This window comes from Ciconia boyciana, chromosome 3 (genome assembly GCF_034638445.1).
Source record: "Ciconia boyciana chromosome 3, ASM3463844v1, whole genome shotgun sequence".
NCBI lineage: Eukaryota > Metazoa > Chordata > Aves > Ciconiiformes > Ciconiidae > Ciconia > Ciconia boyciana.
The window spans coordinates 10,847,729-10,872,893 of NC_132936.1; the positions used below are offsets into that span (position 1 = coordinate 10,847,729).

The following is a 25,165-nucleotide window of genomic DNA, read 5'->3' on the forward strand; positions in this document are numbered from 1 at the left end:
TAATTTTCTTTCTTTGCAATCTGCTCTGTAACCCTTGTTCCCTTGCCAGGCATATGAGTGCCTATGTACTTCATTAGTTATTTAGTTGAAAACTTTTTAGGAAATGTTTCTGTATTATGATTATTGCTAATGAGCTGTATACTAAACAAAAGTTGGCCGTCTACGGTCTTGTCATCTGTTTTCAAATTATATTGAAAAAGGATATAATCAAAAAGCTTAAGGACAGATTATAAAAATGGCTTGGCTTCTTTTAAGAAGAGGTACTTCTGGGTTCTGAGCCCTTCAGAAAATCTCTCCACAAAAGCAGGTCCCTAGATGGGAGCTGAACTCTTGAAAATCTGTTCCTTCAGGCTTTCTTTCCATCTGTTGCTCTGCTGGAACAATAGTCCAAGGCTGGCCTTATCTGGAGGCTGCAGCGGGAGAAACTTTGCCTGCAGTTGAATGCTCTTCTTCCAAAAGATTTCTAATAGGACATTTATTCCATCTATTATGCATTATCTTATTTTGGGATATGCCAGGGCCATTTAAAACACTGTAAGTTACTGTGATGTCCACAAGAAAAAAGATTACTGTGTGAGGTAAAATATCCCTGCGGCCAGCGCTTGTTACAGTTGCTTAACGCTTAGCAGTCAGGCTGTGTTGAGCTGACGGGCTTAGAATTTCTATTCAGCATCCCTTGCCCAAAGCGGATGAGAATGACCCCTTTTGTCCTGTCTGTTATCATCAGGCGGCTTTGGAAAATGAGCACTGTTGAATGAAAAGAAAGCAGCAGATGACATTTTGTTTTCTGCATGAACTAGTGTATAGGTTCTTTGTTTTTCAGAAATGGTTTTGAAGAAGATGTGCTAATATTGCTGCTATTTTAGCAGTAGTTCTTTTGTTCAAGCCTGAACGTAGATTTGTGGGAGTTGGGGTGTCCATTTATGTTAGTGAGCTCTTTCCTTGTAAAATCACATGGATACCTAAAATATGAATATATTCTGAGTTAGTCTTTTTTAATATTACTGTAACATTCCTTTCCTGGAGCATAATCTTATTTCTATAAAAAAGAGATGATCATATTTTCAGAATAATAAGTTCTGAAAATTTTTCTCTGTGTGCTGAGATTAGACTTACTCTGAATAATTACACTCACTATTTTAACCTCGTAGTGAGCATGGGTTAGGGACTCCTGTCTGTATTGAGCACAGTAGACATGCCCTTTGATTTAAGCTATGTGTCACCAAGTGTTAGGTCTGGAGATCCAGTATTTCAAAATACAGCTATGACATACACAGGTCTGGAAATTTTCTGATTTTGAAGTGTCTTAGTCATCCTCATCGCCGTTTTCTACAGCTGACCAGAAAGCTCTTCTGCATTATTGATGTGCCAGTGAGACATGGAGGCTGCCAAACAAGTGACCTACATTGTGTCTGTAAACAATAACATGAGAATTGAGCTCACAAAATGGGTTAGGTTTGAAAGTAGGTGTCTTCTGCATACAGGTTTTGTTGACATTTTCATGGGTGATTTGAGAATCATTTGGGAGCCAGGAGTCTCAGCTGGATTTTCAAGTGTGGCAGCAGCCTGACTAGGTGGATTCATATACTCTAATTTTTGATCATCCAGTTTTGGTTCATGTCAGTTGGGAGGCTAGTCTTTATCTACAGTCACTTATGAGACAGTTTGACTCCTTTTGGACTCAGAGCAGAAGATGGTAGCGTTATTTGAGTCATTCTCGCAGGGCTTCGTGTATAGAAGTCAGTGAGCTCAATTGAGTAAATAGGATCAGCTGAACAAAGGATACATCATCTTTAGGGCTGGATTGTTTTTTGTTAAGATTTTAAAAATTCACTAGAGTGATGTTCCAAGGTTCACTTGTTTCAGGAACAAAGAAATAGCAATTATATGGGTCGTCTTCTGCCAGCTGGATGCAGGTAGTTTCAAAACGTCAGATGCCAGAGTTGTGAGTGTGATGTATGAAGAAGGTGCTAATGAAGTGCAGGGCTTGAGTATGGTAATACTTTGGGAGACTACATGTTTCTTCATTTCTGTCTTCCCAAAAGCCTCTACATCCCTGCACCAGCTAACTGCACCCTGGCACATCATGATCATTGAATTAGCTATCCTTGCAGCTTCTCCTCTGCATGCCTACCAGCATGTGGCTTCACGATCAGCTCAGTTGCAGCTAAGTCCCTGGTCCACTGCTTATGGGGAGATAGGAATATATAGAAAGAGGATGAGTGGGCAGGCAGACAGACACTCAGGCCAGCTGAAGCTGATTGTGAAATCAGAATCTCAGACAGGCTCCAAAACTTCTTACACACCCTTTCTCATCCCTTAACCTCTGCTCAGCAGTGCACAGCCTGGACTGGCACAGCTAAATACAGAACCGTGGGAATCCTGTTTCCCAGTTAGAGACTGACCTCAACAGAGTCCCTGTATGGATATGCTGGAATTACATGGCAGTCCAACTGTGGCTTCCTTAGAAGGGTAGTGAGGGGAAACAACTTGAAAGCAGAAAAACAACTTATTCATGTTCCTACTGGTAGCAGTCAAGCCCTGTGGGTTTGGCCCCACGCCCTGTAACTGCCAATGGAGTCCCCTGGCAAAACAAAAGTGAGGCAGTGTAAGTGGGCCACTTTGATGGCTAGACTAAACAGAGGGTTATTACCAAGACCTTTCAGTTCAATTAATTTTCCTTTACATGCTGTTCTTTATGACACTCTTTATACCTTTCTTTGGTATTTCCCACCGTTCTGGTACTCTTTGCTGCAAATACTTTAGCTAACTATTAGTAAACTCCTTATTAGCTTCACTGTGGTGGAGACCTGTTGCTTAGAAATGTATTGGCTCATGTACATAGGTACCTGTGGCATAACAGGCTCTTATGGATCAGGACAGCTGTTGTAACTCTCTGAATGGACAAGGGATCTTGTCAAAGACTTTTTGGTGTTCTGTAGATTGGCAAATCCTCATCTATGTTGTCATTTGCTTCTCAAAGAATACTTTGCAAGGCATGAATTATGCAAATAAAGGTTGCTCCTTCCCCAGTAGATTGGATTTATTTGTGTCTACTAATTCTATTTTTAATCAATTTGTCAGCTCTGAAAGACTCAGTCTTACTGTTCTTCTGTTTTTGTTGTTAAATATAATGGCTCTCATTTTTTATCTTTTCCTTTAATACTTCATTTCAGTGATAGATTAATAGTTCATTTGAGTGATAGATTTCTTACCACAGTTAATAAAGCAATGAATTTGAGTTTGTTAGAAATCCTGGGTGAAAGCTGTCTGGCTTGTACATATTATAACTTCAGATTTTGTCACATTTTGCAAGAAGGCTCTTTTACAAGTGCTTCAGTTCGAGGCAGTTCCTTGGAGCTGACCTTTCAAAAGTAGCTCAAATTCAGAAGTCACTCAAGGCATATCCATAATGAATGTAAATGTGAAATAAAGCAAGCCATGGAAGTTTCTCCTGCTTTAAAAATAAGGTTTGTATCATAAACAGTTCAGCAAATTAGTCGCTGACAACTGCAGATACCTTTCGTATATTGAATAGGGTATATTTCCAAATAAGGCTATATTTAAGTTCTACATGGGGCTTGCTCTTAGGCCTCTGAAGTGCAGCATTTCCCATTGCTAAGAGATGAAGTGGTGGTAGCAAGGTAATATCATCCATGAGTTCTATTTTGGTGACTAAACTTGTGAAAATAACTGGAAGTAACTGGACTCCACTCTTTTGTGTGCAGCTGTAACTGGAAGAGGATTTTACAAGATTCTTTAATGTAGTTGGAATGTATGTGTAATCTTTTGACCTTGTTCTTAGTTTTTGATGACTGTGGCATGTTAAGTGCTGATAATTGGGTTTGCTCTAGGCTGAAACCTGACCTGCTCTCTGCAAAGGAGAAGATCAGATCTTCTATTGTAAGAGGCACTCAGAGGGGCTACCTTAGAAATTGCAAGGCCATGACCGCTAAGAGTAAGGATCTCTGAAATATGGCAATTTCTTAGGAAGGGCATGCTGTCCTAAGGAATGCATCTCTTTTGGCTTAGTTAGAATTGGACTTTTCATCCGAAGGTTTTTGTCCTGTTCTCTAAATTTTCTCCTTTATGCCATCTGGTTTGCCTTATAACTCAAGCTGCCCTACTGTGAAAGCTGCCTTGTAACTTCAGCTAGTGGAACGTGACTCCTAGATATGACAGCATGAGGCACAACGCTTTTCACTGTTCTTGGTAGGGGATTCAGCTCTCCTTGTTTAAGCCAGGTGCAAATCCAAAGGCCTCTAATCCAAACTATTTTTTTGGCTTCCTTCTCTAGCCAGGGGGAGAGGAGGAGATCTTCAGAGATCCAAATATCAGTGTTCAAAATAGATGGGATTAATTGTCCTATGGAGATGTCTGTCTCTTTCCACTGAGTTGAGAAGCAGCCTAAAAATTAACTTTGTCCCACTGTCAAATTTTTAGAACACTAAATTTAGAGGAAGCTAATACTGTCCTTGGTTCAAGAAAGTACTGAGTGACATTTGTAAATTCTGCAAATAGCAGTCTATCCAACCACGTATCTTCCAGTCCCTGCTTGCTTCAACTTAAAGGTGATGTAGTCTTCCTATCATGCCACTGAGGAGGAGGATGAGGGGAGTGTCTGACACCTTTATGAAAGGAGTATGCAGTAGTCAAAAACAACAGCAAGCACTGACAAGGAAATGGAGCCAAAAAGATTTTTAAAAACCTGTCCAAAGGGATCACTGTGATGGTCCAACCTGCACTTTGTTTTTCAAGCCATCCCCTTTCTGTCTGTCTGTGACAGCGTTGCTGGAACTGCTCTTCTTTCTCCTTTTAAGCATTCTGTGTGGGAGGAGTAAGCTGCTTAAAACAAATGTGATTGAGTGGTAGTTTGCACGGTACAGCATTCTTAACCCTCTTACAGTTCCCATTGGGTTCCTTGATAGTTCTTAATACAAAATATGAGTACAGGTAGAGTATGTCAGACCAATAGTCCCTCCAGATCAATATCCTGTTCCTGCCAGCGACTAACAGATGCCTATGTACCTTTCTTTAATCCTTTCCCAGCCTCCATTTTCAGCTTATGAGACTTTCTAGCCATAAATCTTTCTTGTTGAATGAAGAATTGCAGCTGACTTTCTTGTCTCTTATGTTTTAGAACTAAAAAAACAAAGAAGGCATCTGCTCATCCAACCAAGGAAGAGAAGCCCAGATTAACCATTTTTGAAGAGGAAGTAGATCCAGATGAAGGACTCTTTGGCCTAGAAAAAGATTTCTCATCAATTGGTCCCAGAAAGAAGATGAAAGAGAGTAAATCTGTTCTATATTTGTATATACACAGATTGTTTTATCTAAAGCATCTGTATAACTGAGCTTTTAAAATGTAGTGGAACAGAGTATACAGGCTAAATAATGACTTTGGAATGTTAAGGCAAATCTTCAGCTGGGGCAGAATCATCTAGAATCATTCAGAAAGAATAAATAAGACCTGTAGTTCCCATAGCTGTTCACTGTTGACATTTTGGGCTGGGATATTCTAGGTCTGTGGGAGCTGGCTGTCCCACAGTCACTCATGCCACACTAGCAAGAGTAATGTGACCTACTTTTGAGTGCAAGAAGAAAGCGGAGTTACCAAGTCCGGAGAGTGCACAGTATCACTGCACTTTGTGGATTGGAAGTCCTTGTAAAAAAAGAATTGTCTACATGATCTTTTTTTTCAGCCCAATAGACAGATTTACAAGCTAGTGTTAATGCAGGTATTCTGTTATGGAGCATGATTTAACTGCAGCATTTTCTGGTTCCCCTTTCTAGATCTGAAATTATTTGAAGATCCAGACCTTGGTGGGGTGGTAAGACTGGGTGACTCACTACTGCTACCAGCTGCCTGTAAGAACAGGGAGTATGTGCTGAACACGGGTCCTGAGGAGGACACTGAGAAACTGCTGAGGTACTCATCTTAAATCTGTCATGTAGGATGAAGGTGATCTGAGGACTTATTTGGACCTCAAAAGAGATGAATTTGAGGGCAAAGCTTAAATACTTTGAAAGCTAACTGTGAATCAGTATTTGTACTTACAAGTAAAAGGTAAGATATGTGTCATGGAGCTTGGAAATCAAACACATTAAAAAGGGAATTAGGAAGACCCTTTGAGAAAGGTAGGGTACAAGGTATTATTCTGTGACTCCAAAGGAAGGGTCTTGAAGGCCCAAGGAATGCCATCTAGTCTTTGTTTTCTAACATGACACTTCTGCTTTCTGCAAGCAATCCACAGGGGGTGAGAACTGACTGCCATTATAAAAAGTGAGAAACAAAGCCCAGAAGCAAAGAGGAACTCAGCTTCAGTGAGCTGAAATCAGGGGCTCTTGCCACAAGAGGAATGATTTTCTGCTGGTGGCTCACAGATCTCCATGCACACTCCAGGAGGAATCCTGCGCACACCTCCACAGCTCATTAAAATCTCTATTACCCTGCATTTAATTTTTAGTCTAGTGGAAAGGAGGGCCGGAGCTCAGCGTTACAGGAGGGAATAATGTACTTGCTCTTAGACTTACCTGCCCTCTTGATAGTGTAGTGCTGGAACATATAATCTCATAATGTGTTTTATTCCTGACATCTCCCTCACACGGCTAGATTGCCTGCACTGATAATCCTCAAGAGATCAAGCAGGGAGCCAATGCTCAGAGAGACCAGCATCAGTAAAGAGTCAAATTCATGCCTTCTGGATCTCAGGCTGGCATCTGAATGATGAGGCCAACCTGCTTCAGGTGCTAATTCTTGCCAGCCAGCTCCTGTTAGGATGTATGATTTCCGCAGCAGGTACTAAACCCAGGAGAGAGAATCTGTGTGTGGTTTCAAACCTCTCCCGAAGCAGGTAGTTTTGCAGCTATTGCTTTCTACGCATGCAAAAGTGCTAGCTATCTCAGCGGTAATACCTGACTTAATTTAAACAAAGGTTAAATTGGGTTGGGTGCCATCTTGCATTACATCCTGACAGCCCACCTGATGTTTATAGAAGCTGATGGGGCAGGACATGACCTGATTTAGTGCTGTGGTATATTGGGAGCAAACACATATGTGCTTGCAATATTTTCAGAGTAAGCTGGTGAACTAAATGCAAGGCGATTTGGGGTAAAGGAGAAGCTGTTAAAGGGGGTAAAAGGAGTGGCAGTGCTGTTTTAACCTAGTAGAATACTTCACTCGCCTCTATGTAAATTCATTGCAGTCACCTGAAATCCTGTATCTGAACTTTCTCAAGTGGTTATACGCAATGTACTTTTTCTGTTCAGCTGGAAGCCTTAGCAGAACTGTCAGGTCTCATAAATGCAGAGGCAGCATTTGAATCATCTCCCACCTTCCCTTACCACCAGACTGGTGTTACATGTTCTTGCGGGGTGGTGCCACAGTCTCTTTTCCAGGCAGTGACCCTTTGTGGTGAGAGGAAATGTTCAATGTTAGCTGAACCTTGCAATCTCTTTGGCATGGGGGCTTGAGCATATTTTGAGGCCTAAGAGTAAGTCTTGCCTTTGCCCTGTAGATTGTGACAATCCCTCTCCCTTCCCAAAGGGGACTGAAGAAATCTCTCCCCAGCCCTCAGATCAAAGCAGGAGCTGTGACAACCCATTCCTTTAGTGGGCTAGAGCTGGCTAAGCTACTAGAGGAAAACTGGCAAACATCTTGGTCTGTTGGACATACTCTGTTATACCATACAGAAGATTTGCCTGGACACATTTTGTCAAGACCTAAGACCGGCCTGAGCTATGATGCACCAGCCGGTCTGTGGTAGGTCCAGAAACCTAGACATGTTCACTGTAGATGGATGGATTAGGTGAATAATGCAGATGTGGTAGCTCTTGACTTATGTAGTGTACATTTGCATGTACCACATCATCTGGTCGCATGCATGTGGTAAATCCAAGAAGTGTCTGACTTACTGGAAAATGTATTTTCCAGTGAGTCATGGGCAGAGATAGGAGAGCACTGCCTAAGGCAGAGGAAGGCAGAACCTTCTTCTTCCAAAGGGGAGACGGGAAAAAGAAGATGTTCAGAGCAGAACACAAGAGCAACCAAGTCCTTCGTGATCTTTATGGTACGTGAGTGGTTGTAGCAGCAGTAGCACCACAGTGCTGTCAGCACAGCAGTGACTTTCAGCTCTTGAGGAAGAGACTGTTATGGAGACAAATGAGTCTGCAAAATGTGTGTGGGCTGTGCTTGTCACAACATGAGGGAGAACAGAATATGATAAACGTTCTCATTGCAAACTGAAGACTCTGCTCTCTGTGGATACCTGCTCAAATGAAATGAGAATTACTGTTTTAAATAGAATCACCTACTTTACATTAACAGGTGTTGAGCTTTGAGAAGAACCAATGCTTTGTAAGTGTAATGAAAGATTTCTTTTTATGGCAAAATACCCATGTCCATTCAAACAAATATCTTCCCTCTTCCTGTCCGTTGACCAGCCTTTTACTGGTTACTAATTTATTGGCTTACCAACAAATATTAAGTGATGGTGATGGAGAAACTAGGTGAGCTACCTCACTCTAACCACTGGCATTGTAGATGCAGGCAGTCTTTCATACCACTAGGTCTGTCATAATACATCGGTGAGGTGCCTGTTGAGCACTGTACTTGCATGTCCTTACAGAACTTTTGGAAAAGAGATAAATTGCTGTGGTAGGGACCAGCAAGGTCAAGTCCCATCATGTTGCCTTCAGGAAAAAAGGAGCACATCATACTCTTCCTTCATGGGATGTGCTTTGAGAAAGGGAGGGATAGGTAACCAAGTCTTTTTGCTTATCTCTTCACCACTGGGATACAGAGGAACCCAGGCTCTTCCGAGAAGTCCTGGGCCCCATTGCTTGGCACCCTTGGCACATTGCTGGGCACCCAAGGTGCAAGGTGACCAACTGCAGTGAGATGAAAAGGCAGCTGATCAACCCTTTCCCAGATGTTAAAAGAATTATCCTTGGGAATGGATTTAGGATCAGGCTTCTCTTTTTCTCCTGTCATTTTCCTGGATCACATCATACCATATAAAGATTCCTTCTGGATGCATTCAGCCATTTACCTCCACTCTCAAAGCTCCTCTTCAGGTCCGAGTTCCATTTAAGCAAGAGACAGAAGTCAGCTTCTGCAGAAATCAGTATCCTGCAAACTCTCCCATCGTGGATTCTCATGCCATCTTATTTTCTCATTGCCGTCCACCCAGTGGCCACAGATGTGCAAATTAAGTTCTCATGGAGCAGGACTGCAGTCGACCTCTTCTGCCTCATTAATCTAAATTGTGCCTGCCTGCTGTGATGGATCAGGTTTTTGTGGAAAACCAATGCTAGAATTGATCCTGTGAATGTTGCAGCAGCTCTGCGGGCCACAGAATTACATAAATTATCACACATCCTAGACTGAAATAATTATCGCAGTTGTCTGAGCAGCTTTTTAGGAGAGATTTAATTAACTTCACCTTTGATAATGAATAAGGAGTTGAACTGGAAGGAAGCAGCTGTCAGCATAAGATTTGTCTTTTTCCAGTGCTGAGAACAGTGTCAGCAGCGTGATCCCAGTTCTGCTGCCCTGTGCTGGTAGACCTGGTGTATTCTTTCTTAGGATTATGCTGATCTAAGACTGCTGGTGTTGAAAGGGACAGTCCAGCTCTTACCTTTGTGCTACAGCTGCATCATCCTGCCCATGCCCTTAAAAGATGAATTTTACAGGTTGATCTGTATTTAGAGCTGTGAGCTGTGCCATCAGTGATGCAAGTGATGACCCTTTCAGGAGCATTACATTGCAGAGGCTGAAGCTGTTTGTGAAACCACGTCCTAACAATGGCCATTTATAAACAACATTCAGTGCATACAGCTTCTTGAGTAGGTTTGTTAGCTTCAAGTTTGCCAAGGAACTGTTGCCACCCTTGAAGCAGAAAAAGTTTGTATGTTCTTCATTCAGTAGTCCATTAGCAGCTGCTGAATTCAGAGCGCAACACTTATATCTTCAGACTAGCCAGGAGTCATATGGGACACCACCTCCAGCACCACGTGATGAGAAGAGCTTTCTTGCTGTCCTGAGGATATGAGAGCAGCACCATGGGTGGGAAAAGAGCTTTGAGAAACTCCAGAGGATTTAAATCTTGATGCTTTGGGCAGAGAGTTGTTTGGCTGATGGGCAGGTGGTAGAGGAGGTTGCAACAACTGAGTCAGAAATCTCCTGACCACTCTAGGGCAGTTTCCCTTGCTTGTTGTGACCTGACTGTGGGGAAAGAACCTTGATTTGGCTGCAGTAGCTTTCAGTAAACAAATAAAAAACTATTCTTTCCTTTACCAGTTCTTGGTGGGTTTTCTTGCTGCCCAAGAGCACTTTCCATGATGGTTTTCAAGCATTTATGTTGTTCTTTTTATTTTTCCTGTGATGTATAGGGACGTTACTTACAAACACTGGAAGAGCCACAAAGTGAACTTGGCCAACAGAATAGACAGGCTTCTGCCAGATGGGAAACATCAGTTCTTGCCCCACCCCTAGCACCAGATATGGGTTGTATAGAATAATGCAGAGAGGTGACCTAGAGTCCTAGTCTCTCCTAGTCTAGCAAGAGATGCTTTTTTTAGGCTTGAGAGTCACCAGATTTCAACCATGTTGCCCCAGGTTACTTGCATTTTCAACAACCATCTTCAGCTGGGGGGCAAAAGCTGCCTGCTCTCCCCTGCCCCAGCTATGCCTTTGCCTGGTGATTGGGGAACTTTCTAGGAAGCAAGAGAGAGAGGTTTGAACTTCTTCAGGCTGGGGAAAAATTGAACCAGCTCTCTGGTTCAAATTGTAATTGAATTGTCTCATTTCCTGGGTGAGTGATCTAACCAGTAGGCTGTTTTCCTCAGAGGGCTTCTTGTGGGCATATGCATATGCATATGTAGGACTTACTTACTTGTACTAATGAGTCTATTCTCTGGCCCTCGGCCAGACAGCACCACCGGGCTGCATCCATGCTATTAGACTCTCTCCAGCTCCAGAACAGGGTGGCTGTACGTAGCTGCCTGCTGGGAATGGTCCCTGTCCTGCTGTCCCAGCTCCTGTCCCAGCTCCGAGTTGTGCCTGGGAGTTTTTTGGAGGAGGGCTAATCTGTCCCAGACCAAAGCTGTGCCAGTGGTTCTTCTAGCATTTCAACAGTACAGACTCTCACGTTCCAGTGTCCAGACATATTTCCTGGCAATGGTTAAAGTACCAGTATGAATTTACCTGTAATGGATTGCAGGGGAAAGCAGGAGCAGGCGGGGAGATACCTCCTACACAGCCCCCTATGCTTTGCACTCCTGTGGTTAATGCCAGCCTATATAATTTCCGCGGGCCTTGTTAGACATCACACTGTCTCTACTGACCATAGCAGAAGTGATGGTCAACAGCTACTTCGAAGCCTCCTGCCTGTTTTGGGGCACAAGTCTTTTCCCAAGTCATATATGTGATATTACACCTCTCCCCAAGGCTTCACTAAGGTATCTCTTGTACTTGGAATTAACACCAGACAAAATAAAGACACCGATAAGAAGATAGGGAAAGATAAAAGTCGATTCTGCAAGAACTGCTGTGAGTTGCATAACCTAGCTTCAAGCATGATCCTTTTGGATACTTTAGCAAATGATGCAAGTCTTTGCCTCTTGCTTTCATTACTGATTCTCCTCATTAGAGCATTCCCAGCAAGCAGAGGTCACTGTCCCCATCGTGCTAGATACCATACACGCACATAGTCATTCCTGTCCCAAAGATCTTGTTCAGATAGACAGGACAGATTCAGAGAAGTGGCATCTAAAATGTTGATGTTCCGATGGCAGCTGCGTCTGTCTCCAGTCAGAACTCGTTTACTCTCTTGAAGTCCACATGCTAGCAGTCTTATCATAGGGCTTTGTGACAGCCTTTCTTCAGTAAGGGTTTTGATTTCTTTCTGTGTCTGGAAACAAAGAGATTTTCCACCAATAGAGTCTGTGAATCAGCACAACAGTATGGCAGGAATTTTAAACAATGTGGCGCTGCTTTTCCATTACAGAAAAAGACTAATTAGAGAATGATTAATTACATGGATTCTTTGCCTGATTGTCTATAAAAAGATGGAGGATGGGGGTGGAAATGTTCTTCCTTTAATCTCCTTGTTATTTCAGAATAGTTGCTTGATTTTTTTCTTCCTCCTCCTGGCCTGGAGTTAAATATGGTGGTTATGCACTGTACAGTTATGCACTGTAACAATTCATTTGCTCCTCAAGAAATAGAAGTCCTTGTTTCTATCTCTGCCTGAGGCATTTTGCATTTTACCTCTTTAGTTTTCCAAAGACAGTTGTGTCTCACATGCTCAAATGGCAGTGGATCAAACAGTTTGCCTATCACTGCAGCATTGAAAAGCAGGTTTTGAGACAAAGACCACATATTACCTGCTCTGTTCTCTGTAAAAGACTTCTGTCTAGCCAAGGTCTTTAAAAAATCCAGGACAAAAAAAGGAGATTTACATGATCAGCTTCCAGACTTTGAAAAATCATCTCCTGCAGAATTTTTGGCCTAAAAGCACACTACCAAAAAACTCCACCACCCCCAAAAAAAACCCCACAACCTCCTGGACTTCATCTTTTGGGGGTATTTTATGACTGCGCTGAGTGGTTTTGTTGCTGTGGTTAGCACAGAAATTAAAATAGAGCCACACAGGACTAGAGAATTCAGGAAGCTGTACCATATGATCAGGTTAATGAGCTGTATTTACTGCTGCCCCTGCTGGGCAGTGCACCTAGTTCTCAGGCAGTGCACCTAGTTCAAAATCATGCTTCCTCCATATGATCTGTATGTATATGTATGTACTGTTCATCTGGTTATTATGGTTTCTGTTATTTATGACCAAAGCTTTATGACATGGACACTGATTCATTCATTTGTTTATGCCAAGGAGGGAGGCATCAGATCAGCTAAAGAAAGCTAGGCTTCAGAAATACCAGCCCTAACATGTTTTGTTTATTACGCAGCAAAGAGAACAAGAACATGTCTTGGCAATGTGATCACAGGTGTGATATCTCTTGGATATCAGAGTTTGCAGCAAACAAAAATGCCTGAGCTTAAATTAAATTAATTTCTTCTACGTAGATGAGGAGTTCAGAAGGAAGAAATATACTGACAAGGTGTTTTGTAAGTTAGGTGGGATATGTCACCCACAGGGAATCACGGAAACTAAGACACATCAGAAACCTTATTATCTAAATAAAAGAGAATATAATCTCCAGAATTACTTGGGGCATGAAATTTGAGGTAACAGCAGGAGCTGCCTGCTGGAATACAAAGTCCACAAGGTAGAGTTCAAGATGCAGAGCTCTGACACAGTGGCCCAGCTCTGTCCATCAGTTGGTCTGTTTAGGTATTTCCTAGTTTTAGATATTAGAGTTCGGGCAGTTGATTTTACAAGATTAGCCTTGGCTAAAACTGATCCTTTTTAGATTCCCTTTGGGAGTCACAAAAAGATCTGACTTCAAGAATGGTTTTATCTTAAAGGGTTCTGACCATCCATACAGCAGAAAATTCAGGCTAATCCTTGTTCACTTTATGGCCAGTTCATGGTGAGTGTAGTTTGTTTCAGCCTGGACAGTGCAGTCATAAGTTCCTCACAGCTTTTAATAAGGGCGAACATAAAAAAGAAACCCTTGAAATGATTCAATTTTTCTTAATAATAGTGGGATCCTTAGCTGAGGGTGCTGGAGCTCTTTTAAGTACCTATGGTTTTAACATTCAAACAATGTGCACTAGGGATGGAGCAATAAAGTGTCTCAGATACATTGATTCTTCTGTTGATCATGTTCCCCATGGTCCTGGCCAGTTACCCAAATAAGTCACTTTCCAAATTACGGAAGAGCTCAGCTTTGCTTTAATTGCCTACTTTATTTTAACTGTCTGCAGAAGGCCCCACCAATTGTTCTGCCGTGTGGTAGAAGCATTTACAGAATCTCTCGTAAGGCTACCAGTGAACAAAGAGAGAAAGGGAGAAATCACAGTCCCATTTGGTCAACATAAATTATTCCAGTGGCTTTGCAGGGGTCTGGATGACACACCGCCCCCCCCCCACCCTCCGAAGATGGCCTCATTGCCTGGCAGTGAGGAAGATACAAATTACAAAAGACAAATGTGTGGAAGGACCAAAAAATGCCTGACATGAAATGAGGTGAGACTCATTCATGCTCCAGGGACTGCCTACCTATGGGGCTTGTAGAAGAACAGACTAAAAGGCACCTTCCTTAGACTCCCTGTATGATATCCTGTTCCAGTGAGTGGAGCTGCTGGAGAGCTGCTCCAGCAAACCCCTTCCAGTCACTAGGGGCTTAAATGAGGAGCTTCAGAGAATCCTCCCAGAGAGAAACAGCTGTCATCTGTTCCCTTAGTCACATCTCCATTTGCTCCTTGCCATTTGCCACAAGATGGTTATGGGTGCTGTGACCAACAGAGAGCATCCAGCCCATCCTCCTGGATGGAGGGACTTTGCCACCTCTTGATGTAGTCTAGCAGAGACAGAGGGAGACGATGGGCTGCACATGTGCTGCCAACTTCTTTCTTGTTTAAGAATCACTTGACCAGACTTCCTTATCCTTAGAAGTCCTCTAAAAGTGAACTAAGTAAAACTATTTGAAGGGAATTTTAGCACCGACGAAAATTCCAGTCCCTTTAGAATAACTCCTGCACCTTAATTTTGTCTCCTAGTTCATTTGTAGCTTCCCTGACAGGCTACCCTTTGGCTGAGGCAGAGGGAGTTTTACTGCTGGCATTGTTACAGCCTAATGGGCTGATTCAGTTGATACTGAAGTTTGGTAAAAACAGTTCTTATATCCGTGCTTGTAAACAACTAAACAGTTAAATCATTTCACTGCTTAAGACGCTACAGTCGTAGAGTAAGTGTATCACACTAGAGCTGGGGTTTGGCAAGGAGATACCTACATATTACAAACCTGCTGTTCCTCTTGATCTTTGGTTCCTTGTCCCCCATGTAAAAGTTTTTGCTTGCACTTCTTATGCTTTAGCTTTCTTCGTTTTGTATGCTACAGTTAGGGGTAGATCCTTTTGGAAGTCGTGTATTTTGTAAGCGTATATGAGGTATGCATTTAATCAGGGGCTTCACTTTTGTAGCTGGTCATTACACAGCTGATGATCCGCATGGATTGCTGGTTGGGTTTTGACTGCTTGACAATTATTTATCAATCAAGCCTTTGGGAAATTAACAACTATGTTTACTCCTTATGGTATTTTGTTTGACCATTGTGACCAGAGGACCAGAACAAGAGGCTGTTTTGATTCAGAGCAGAAATTACTGTGGCCTGTAAAGACTTCTCTAGCTATGCTAACTTCTACTTTGCCATCTCTGCTGTATCTTTTAGAGATACGATGTGTCACAGCCTTCTTTCTGTTTCCTTCACATACTCACTTTCCAAAGGCAGCTAGCTCTTTGGAGTCACAAGACAATCTGTTAAAAGGGCCCTCTCAAAATCGTTTTACAGCTTCAATGGGAACAGAGTTGGGCACACACAGCATGCTGTCTCTTTTGATGAGGTCAGACAATCCAGGTAGAAAACATACTTAACTGTTTCAGGTGGTTTGGGATATTTCACTAGGAAATACAGAACTATTTCCTAGTGAAAGAGTCACCAAAAAAAAGTTGTTGAATACATTCACAGATGGCAAAACTCCATCAGTTTCTTGGAAGCAAATGTGAATGTAATATTTTTAAAGCCATTAGATTTTCCAGTTTCTCATGATTGAGCATAGGGAATGCTCAATCTCAGTCTTGGGGGATGGGGATGAAGAGGAAGCAGAGCTGAATGTGAAAAATTTTACTATCCCATGAAAATTTCTGAGCTCTTGAGGAAGCAAACCATCCTGTCAGAGATCAAAAGCAATTTTTTTTCCCAAACTGAAATCAAGTTCTTTTTATTTTGATAATTGCAAATTGCTTTTAATTTAGACATCTGAAAACATGCTGTAAAATTAGTTAACTTGCATGGTGAACTGAAAAATCACACTACAAAAAGACAGTTTGGTAACACTGAAACTTTTATGGAAAGCTCTTCCTTAAAAGAGAAATTCATCAAAGTTGATCCTTTCCTGCAGAAAGTTTTATTTTGCAAGAACGCATTTTCTTACAAAACAAAAAGCAGTTCAGAAATTCCCAAAATGTTACTGATGTTTTCTTCTCATTCCAGAGTTGAAGATGACTTAGAAAAACTCTTGAAAGTAACCTCCAAACCAAAACCTAAGGTGCCATCAAAACCACCATTGCCTCAGAAGCCAGCAGTTGCCCCCAGGAGCACTAATTCATCTCCACTGGCAAAGCCAAAGGAAAACAGAATTCAGACAATGAATGAAGTGGACATTCTCCAGTATATCCAGGAAAATGAATCTATCAACAACCAAGATACAAGTCTTTTTTGAACATACATATTTTTAAAATGTAATGATGCCTTCTTGGCCTAAACTCCCAGTGAGCTCAAGTGACGGTAGCAAGAATTGACCAGATCTCTTTACTGTCACAGTGCTCATTTGTGTACCATCATATAGAGAGCAGCAAGTTTGACTAGCAGAGGTTCGATATGATGTTTTCAAAACAGTGCAGTTGTGGTATAATGTTGCCTTAGATTTTCAGGGTTTTACAGGGAATGGGGACAAGGACATAGTACTACAGATTGTCTACTACTATTTTAGTATCAACATAGTACAGCTTCAGCCAGTTTAGTCCTGACTGAACATGGTAAGCGTGTTGCACACATGGCAACTGTGAATGGTGTCCAACAAATAGCCTGAGGCAGGACAGGATGCTGTTCCTTGTCATTTTAGACAGTGTATTTCAGCTCACTGGAAGGGTCATTTTCCTTCTATCCTGTGCATTTTTGTAGCAGCTCTTTCCTCCCTGACTGGTATTTCAGTAATTTATAACCAGGAACTGTTAAGTATAGGTAACAGTTCCTCTGTAGTTCAGAGAAGCACTGAAATCCCAGCTAAGCCTGACAATTTGCTGCCTTTGTTGTTGCGCAAATGCCAACTTGTAAGAGAATTTGTAGGACTGCAAACACTAGACGCTATGCATCTCTGGCCCCTGGGGAGAACAGCTAATGACTGAAGATAGCTAAGAGTGCAGCTCCAGACATATGTGGAGGTTGCAGTGTGTAGGAGGTTTGGATGCTGTAGGACTCTTGTGAACCTACTCAAGATTCAAAAGGGCTAATTTTTTCCAGCCAAGTCTTCCTGGGCTCCCACTGTAGTTAGTGGAGAGAAAGAGATTTCTCCAGGAGGTGATTCAGTGCAGGTGTCCTAATAGAGGAACTCTGAATTGCTCTCTGGAGTCACTCACTCTCTCTTTCTCCTTCCCTTCTCCCAGAACTTAGAGAAGAAGTCATGATGATTAATTCCACTAAGCTAAAAGGAGTTTTTTTGATAAAACAGTGGTCTGTTCATTCCTATGGGAATGGTTAAAACAAGGGAGGACAAACTTGGGATTATCCAGAGGAAAAAATAGGAAGAAAATATACTGGAGAAATTTTAATGTGCAGGAAAAGAAAACCATGGTAGAATAGGCATCCCAGACTACCCTTCTTCCCTGGCTCAGGCACTCTGGTTGAACATGCTGAATTTACATCTAATTTGGGTTGATACTTGCTGTCATGTAGAAAGAGATTCCTGAACTCATTCTGCGTGTGTTCTATCCAGATGTGAAGACAAGCTCCCCAGATGGAAAATATTAATATATTTAAGCCATATCACTATCCCCAAATTTGCCTTTCTAATATAGAAAAAAATAAATAGAAAGCATTATATATATATTTTTAATACTGAAATTATATCTATTAGTATTCCCTTTTTAAGCCAATGGAAAATATGATGAAGGTATTTTGATTTTGATTTGATGGGACAGATAAAACGTAACCATTGGCTCTCATCTATGTACAGTATGTTTCAGTATAATAAAACATTTTGCTAACCTGCAGGTGTTATTGTTATTGTTGTTCTCTAGGTTGTGCAGTAGCAGCAAATCGGACTTAAAGGCTGGATTCCCTTTAAGCCTTGAGGAGTGTTACATGGTGTTAAAGTGCATGCTCAGCTAAAACCTTGTGTAAATGAGTATGAAAACAAGAATTTAGCTGTGCTCGTATTTCCTTTGAGAGCAGCTAAAGGTAAAGCTGTAGATGGGCAAAGGTAGTACCTGATCCTGTCTGTTCTCACGGTGTCCTGGTGCAATTAGGAAGCTTGTTTATCCCATCCTGCAAAAGGGAAACAAAAGCACTGAGGAGAAAATAAATGACTTGCCAGAGAGCAGGCAGAGAATAGCAGGCAGGAGAAATTAATTCAGGACAGCCTTCGTGTTGCCCTACCTGGTATCATGAACAACCACTGTATATTTAACTGAGGGTTGAGGAATCTTGATCTGCACTTTGTTCAGCACTATCTGGGGAGACTGCTTGCGTTTCTGTATTTTTGGCCTACAGCCCATCACATGGCCTGAACGCTGCTAAAACTGCCATATTGAGGGCCATGGATTTAATGATCAGTAGACTGAGTGCAGATCTTCACCCTCAGTGGGGGATCAACAAAGGAAAAGGATTAAGATTTTGTCAAGTAAATTAGAGAAATCATAGAAGAACAGAGCTGGCAGTGGCCTGGGAAGACCAGTTTGTCCGCCATCCTGCCCTAAGCAGGAACATCTGGCCTGTGTCCTGCTGGTGGCAGTTCTTACTGGCCAGGACAAGGTGTTATTGATGTGAGGCTGCAACTGGAAGAGGAGTCAGATGCCAGAGCAGGACATGGTGGCTGAACACGGTTAGGGTGGAGAGATACCTGAGCATGGGCACTGAATTATTCTTGCAGTGGCAGTAAGTATGCCTGTGTTATCTCTCATAGACATTTTTCTAACCTGTCCTTAAAAGTTTGTCTGTCTGGAGAGCAGCACTGGAGATGTCATAGCCTCCCTGGGTGTGCTATTACAATTCTTTGCCATCCTGTTAGAAATGTTTTCCTACTGTTTGACATAACTGTTCCTTCCTGCAACTTAAGCTCGTTACTTCTAATTCTCATCATCACAGAAAGAGAACAAAGTATATTCCTTTCCGTCTCTTTTCTAGACTGAACAACTCTGCCCAGTGAGGGTGGCAGCAAGACAGGTCAGGATATCACTACGGTACCAGCTTCTCACAACTTGGTGTGCCCTAGATGAATGTTGTCATCTTGCATTGGATTTCTCCCATTTTTAGAATTGCTACATATCCACATACCGATTTACCAGGGGCAATAAAGGATGCCAGCATCCCACAGCCTTTCATTAACACCACTTGGTGCAGTGACACAATGTGCAGCCTTTGTTCCAGCTGGGACTATGTTTTTCTTTCACCGTTCCTCATAGCAATGTCATCTGTCTGCCTTCCACCACCTCTAAGAGCTCCACTCAGAAATGGCTTATGCTTTTGCAAAGCAGTGGGAGGGTAGGTATCATATATTACCATCATAACCATGGGAACATTCCCAGTAATGCTGATGTAACAATAGTATAGCTGTATCCATTTTGAAAGGCCAAGGAATACTTTGCCCCCCAGCCCTCCCTAAAATTGTCAAATTACCTAAACAACACAGGGAAGGATAAGCTGTCAATTGTTTCCTGTGCTAGTTTTTTAAGATTATTTTAAGGTCAATGTTTTACTTCAGAAAAAAATCTATCTTTCCTGTCAAGGAACTAACATAAAAAGATCCTTCATAAATCCCAGTGTTACACATTTGTTTTACAATGCAAATGTCTATCTGCAGTAATATTTATAGGCACTTAGAGGTGAGTTACAGTCCTTGAATAAATTATATATAATGAATCATAATTATACAAGAGAAGAATATCAGACAAATGTAGCCCAGAAAAATCGAACATATTATTTGAAATTACATTGGGAAACCACACAACATACTTTGCATCCTGCCAGACCAGAACTTTTTTTTTTTTTTCATACGTCACTTCTAGTAGCAGCTATTTTATTAGCCTGCTCTTGACAACTCTTGAAATTCAATTATGGACTCTAATGTAGTTCTTGGCTGACAGGCATCACCTTTCGACATTAGTAATAGCTAGTTCATCAGAAGATTTGAAAAGCAAGAGAGTTATATTTAAACCCTTACAAAAGATGTTTTCTTTAGTGATTAGAACTCATAATAGGTATTTCTATTGCTTTAGAAGCTGCTTCTTGTTTTGCATAACCTTCCGCTTGTTATGTGGTACAGCACTAATTAACAAATAACACTATATACTTCATTATTTGGGTTGCAGTTAAAATACTGATTTCACCAAGCTGGGTATTTCACAGATGACCTGTGGGTCATCTGCTCAGGTCTGTTCTGTTGCTAAATTTTTAGGAAAGCTAATTCCCGCATAGCATTTAAGGTCTAGTTCTGTCAGTGACAATTTGGGTTGAGTCTAAAATTATATATTAATTGAAACTGATATTTCTGCTAATCTTTGCCCAGATGTTAACTTCTGCAAAGAAGCTGAGCTTGCTACAGCAGAATACACAAGGCAGCCTGTGATTTAAGGTCATGAAAATCCAGCACACTCATGGGGCACTAAGGTATTAGGTAATGAAAGGAGACTGTAAATGATCAATCCCTGTGGTCATTAGATTTAATACAGACTACAAGCAAGCACTGATATTTCACTTAAAAATGTGACTGTCACTAATCCACCAAGGATTCTTGAATCTGCATGTGTGTGCATCAACCACTTTTTTATCGATCTATGTGATCACACATTTGTGACAGTTTAAACCTCTGTAAGTCAAGAAGAGAGAGGAGTTTTACTGTGAGGTTTCATCTGTATTCTTACTTTTCATCTCAACAGCTATAATAACGGGACTGAATAAAGTAATTCAGTTGCTTTCTGTGTTGCACCCATTCCTTCCTTGATTCATCTTTAAACCTCTCTGATGCAATTTTTCAGCCCTCACCATATCACTGATCTTCCTTTATAGCCTTCCACATACTACTGGTATTTAAAGTCATGCGTTGAACCTAATGAAGAGTTAAAGTGAAGGGGTATCATGCGCCTGTGTTTCTAGAGAACCATCTGTAGGGTACACTGCTTTGAGTGAAAATACTAGCAGTGAAAGGTGATGATGGTAAATTAAATTAATTGTCAAATTAAGTGCTGCTGTGGGAGTTCAGAAGTCAGTGAAGCTGCTTAAAGGATTGATTAGTCATAGATACTTAGGGACTAAGTTTTATTCATACCAGGATGTTATGAATGCTAAAAATTTAGATGGGGCCAAGGAGACACTGGTTAGACTCATGGAAGAGAAATCTATCAAGGGTTATTAAAGTTGCTGCTTAGAGCTTGGGAAGTCCTTGAGCTACAAGTTGCTGGAAATGAGAAGAATATTCAACAAGCAAATATTTTCGTATTTCCCTATAGTCATCCGCTTTCGGCTGTTATGAAGAATACTATACTGGGCTAACCCAAAACTCACACTGAATGAGTCACTTAGTGAGGGTCTGATGACTGAAAGAACAGAACATCCTCAGTGCTTTATCATCCTGCTTCCCAGGATCCCCAGTAAGATCTGTCCATTGGCCTTATAACAACAAAGCCATTACTCCTGTTTACTCAGGAGAGATTCCTGAAGTCAGTGGAAATTTTCAACATATACTTTCTCAAAAGCCACTTTTGACATGTATGTGTTATATTTGCAGTGAGCGGTAAAAGCCTTATTGGTATCAGAGGAAGATTTCAACTATTCTTGAATGCTCCTCCAGATCCCACCTTTAATGGTAAGATTAGTAGATACTATGACTTGCCTAGGAAGTCAAATGTAAAAGATTTGCCAAGGGTAACTGGGCAACAAATGGCATCATCAAAACACCCAGCAAATTTCAGTGGAATAACCCCTAAATAGAACATCTGAAGTTATGTTATGCTGTTTTTCAGCGAGGTGCTCAGGAACCTCAGAGTTTGAAGTCATCACCGAACACAGAAAGACGTGACAGCCCACTGCCCCTGCTGCATTAACAGCCATCATGGTTTGTTACCCTCAAGTATATTGTTTTTATTATCAATTACCTAGGAATCATAGTATCAAATTTGGAGGTTTGGAGCTGTTAAAGCCATGGGGAAGCATTGTGGCCAGTGTGCCATCTTAATGTGGGAGTTTCAGTCACATGGTCAAATCAGGACGATGTATGAAAATCATAATTTTGTCGTTTTCTGGCAAAAAAATGCAAGCCAGTCCCTCCTTGAACTCATTAAATATTCTCCGAATGCGATTTAGCCATTTTCTGCCAAAGGCAATGTTTCCGTGCCATTTACATCACCAAAGAGTCGCTTCCTGCGACTGCTGGGAGAGTCATACAGTCAATCTGATCTGTCAAAATCCCATGCAGATCATTAGAAGCCTAGTGATGCTGATGCTTGGGAGAGGAGGTAAAGGAATAGGATGTGACACCACTGTTCAAGCCTGATCGACTTGGAGAGCACCACTGAGAATGGGAAGGATACGACAGAATGAAAGAAGGCATCTGCCTGATTTATACACAGAGCTCCAGAGCCTCTCACTTCCCTTGAAAGATCAGGGCTGTAGAGCTGAAACAAACAATTTGTTTAATGGTTCTTTGGTGAGATAAGCACCATGTTTTTTTCAAATGAACATAAAAGCAAACAAAATAAAATTACAAAATTCTTGGTGTATTTACTGAGCACTTCTAGTACTTCTCTGCTAATTTCTCTGCTTTTTAAGTTCATCCAGAGAATTTGTGTTAATGACCACAAACTTCTCAGATTATTTTGTTGCTCATAATAATTTGAGGCCACGGATTTCACCTCAGAAGAGCTTATAGGAATGATTCAGTTTGATAATGTCCAGGTATGTTAGCAAGTTCTTACTGTGAACAAAAATAATAATTTCTTTACCTTGACTGCTGAGAAGCACAGCTACCTGGTGCTTTCCCCCTTATGCAATCAAATCTGCAGGCTACTATGATTTGTTTTCCTGCTTATGCCTTCCTGTGTCTTGTCCTTTAATAGTTTACATATTTAATCTTGTGTACAGTCCGTGAAAGGAATTTTTTGTGTCCAGAACTGCTGGCTAATTATAGTTGCAATGCCTTACCTAAAAAGAAAAACTAATTCTGCATGGGATGATGTGGAAAATTCATCTTTTTCATGAGGAATGAAAAAGAAATCCGGGGCTGTCTTCCTCAGTGGTTTAGTTTAGCTCAAGGGAGCACTTTCATAGTAAATCTCCTGATCAGCTCCACCTGCCATGCACTGGTTCCCATCACAGAGCTGCCATGGAGCAAAAACTGGACACTTGGGTCCAGAGGACCCAACTAGAAGTAGAAATAACTTCCCCCAGATGTGTACATGTGGGCAGTGGGTACTCACCACCAGCTGTTCCACTTTGCAAATCCTCTCCTGTTGTGCTGCCGCACTTGCTGATGTCATCAGTGCATGTTTGGTGGTAAATTGAGCCCAAAATCCAGCTGACCTCACTCAGCCTGTTTCCTTCCACCTTTGCAGTAAGGGATTGTACTGAGGGAGCAAAGGGAGGAAGGGGCAAAATCACAGGGAGGTTCAGGTGTCCCCTGGTCTGCAGATGCTGGAGAGGATTTCACAATACCCAGTCAGGTACCCTTAATATAGCAGCTTAGTCTCTGCTCATCTGTCTCTGCTCTCTCGGCTGTTAATGAGTTTTGCATTAAGCAGACATTGGCTGAACTAAAGGAACAATTTTGTATTGTGTGGGAGTGGCAGGGGGAGAAAACAAATTCCCACATCTCCTGCTCCCAAGTAGATGTCCTTCTTACTCGCTATAAAATCCATGTTTCTTCTTCTAGGAATCCTATTTCTTCCAGTTTCAGCAGGGAAGGTAAGGCATGATTTTGGCACTGCCTTGCTTCATGGTTGCTGGAGAAATGGGAGATGGAGGTTCGAAAGTCCTTGAGGCTGAGAAAGGCAAAAGGCCCACATTTCTCCCCTCCTGGGTGAGTACTTTAGGCAGTGTACCAGAAAAAATGTAGAAGAAATAAAAATTTCCTTAAGCAATAAGACAGGAGACTGTCTGTCCCAAGCCTGGCTCAAAAAATAGTGACTGGGGGTCACTATCAGACACTGTTGCTTCCTCCCACGTCCGAGCTGGCACCCCACAAACCATGCTGGATCCGGCAGCAGGGTGTTGGCATGGCTGTGCCCCACCTCCCAGGCTGTGCCGGAGGAGTGCTTTTGGCTAAGGCTGACAAGCAACAAGGCTATTCTGAACAGCGTTGCACTTGCTAGATTTACCAGCTCCAGTTTTCCTATATTTGCAAGTCTGTGCACGACGACTCTGTTTTGCAGAGTAGTCATGAGCTGACCCATTTCTTTTTAATGCAGTAATTACCAGATTGACTGCCTTCCCCTTCAAGGTACCGACCTACAGTGGCTCATCCAGTAATTACTGTGGATGAAATCTGTAATGTCTGCACTTACCACAGCTTTTTTAAACCATTTCTGTTGCTGTTTCTTTTTCTTTTTTTTTGCTTTTTCTTTTTTTTTCATTTTCCTTTTTTTTTCCTCTTTCTTTTTCCCACTTGACCTGCAGATTTACTGTGAAAGAAAATCATGGGGTTTTTTGGGGTTTCATATCAGCCATATGATAAGAAGAGAAAAAGAAAAACTGAGAGTTTAGTGGAAAAAATAAAACATGTTTGAATAACGAATCCCATTTAATTCTACCAGAGATCCACACAGGGCACCATTAGAAACCAGTAAGAGATGCCAGGATAGCAGGTATCATTGTCGTCTGCTGTCTGGCCTTGCTGCGCAGACTGTGCTGCTTGGCAGGGACACTTCAAAATGCGCTGGACAAGAGTGACAAAGTGAGCACAGCACCGTGTCCCTGCCCAGGGGCTGGGGTGTTCACCTGTGTGCGACTGTCAGAGACCTGCTGCCTCCCTTTCCTTTTCCTGCAGCTATTTTAATAATAGCCATTTCATGAAAACACTATTCAGTTATTTTAGACACTTCAGTAGAGACTGGGATTTAAGACTTTGGAGTCATTTATAGGCTCTGTGTTTCTCTCTGTCTGATAATGTGTATGTATATAGTACATATGAGAACATGGAAAAAACAGAGAGGCTTATTAATCTTCCCACAGTTAAACAGGGACTCTGTAGCAGAGCCAGCAAAAGATTTGTCTG

The 25,165-nt window shown here is 41.7% G+C and overlaps 1 protein-coding gene across 1 annotated transcript in view; it reads left to right on the forward strand.

The window, feature by feature from the left end:
* Nucleotides 1-17,941, forward strand: part of HS1BP3 (HCLS1 binding protein 3) — a 51,912-nt gene extending 33,971 nt beyond the window's left edge. Inside the window, exons 5-7 of the mRNA XM_072858486.1 lie at nucleotides 5,141-5,292; nucleotides 5,794-5,929; nucleotides 16,177-17,941. Coding sequence (XP_072714587.1) covers nucleotides 5,141-5,292; nucleotides 5,794-5,929; nucleotides 16,177-16,405 — 517 coding nt within the window. The 3' untranslated portion in view covers nucleotides 16,406-17,941. The remainder of the gene's footprint in view (nucleotides 1-5,140; nucleotides 5,293-5,793; nucleotides 5,930-16,176) is intronic.
* Nucleotides 17,942-25,165: the final 7,224 nt, after the last annotated feature.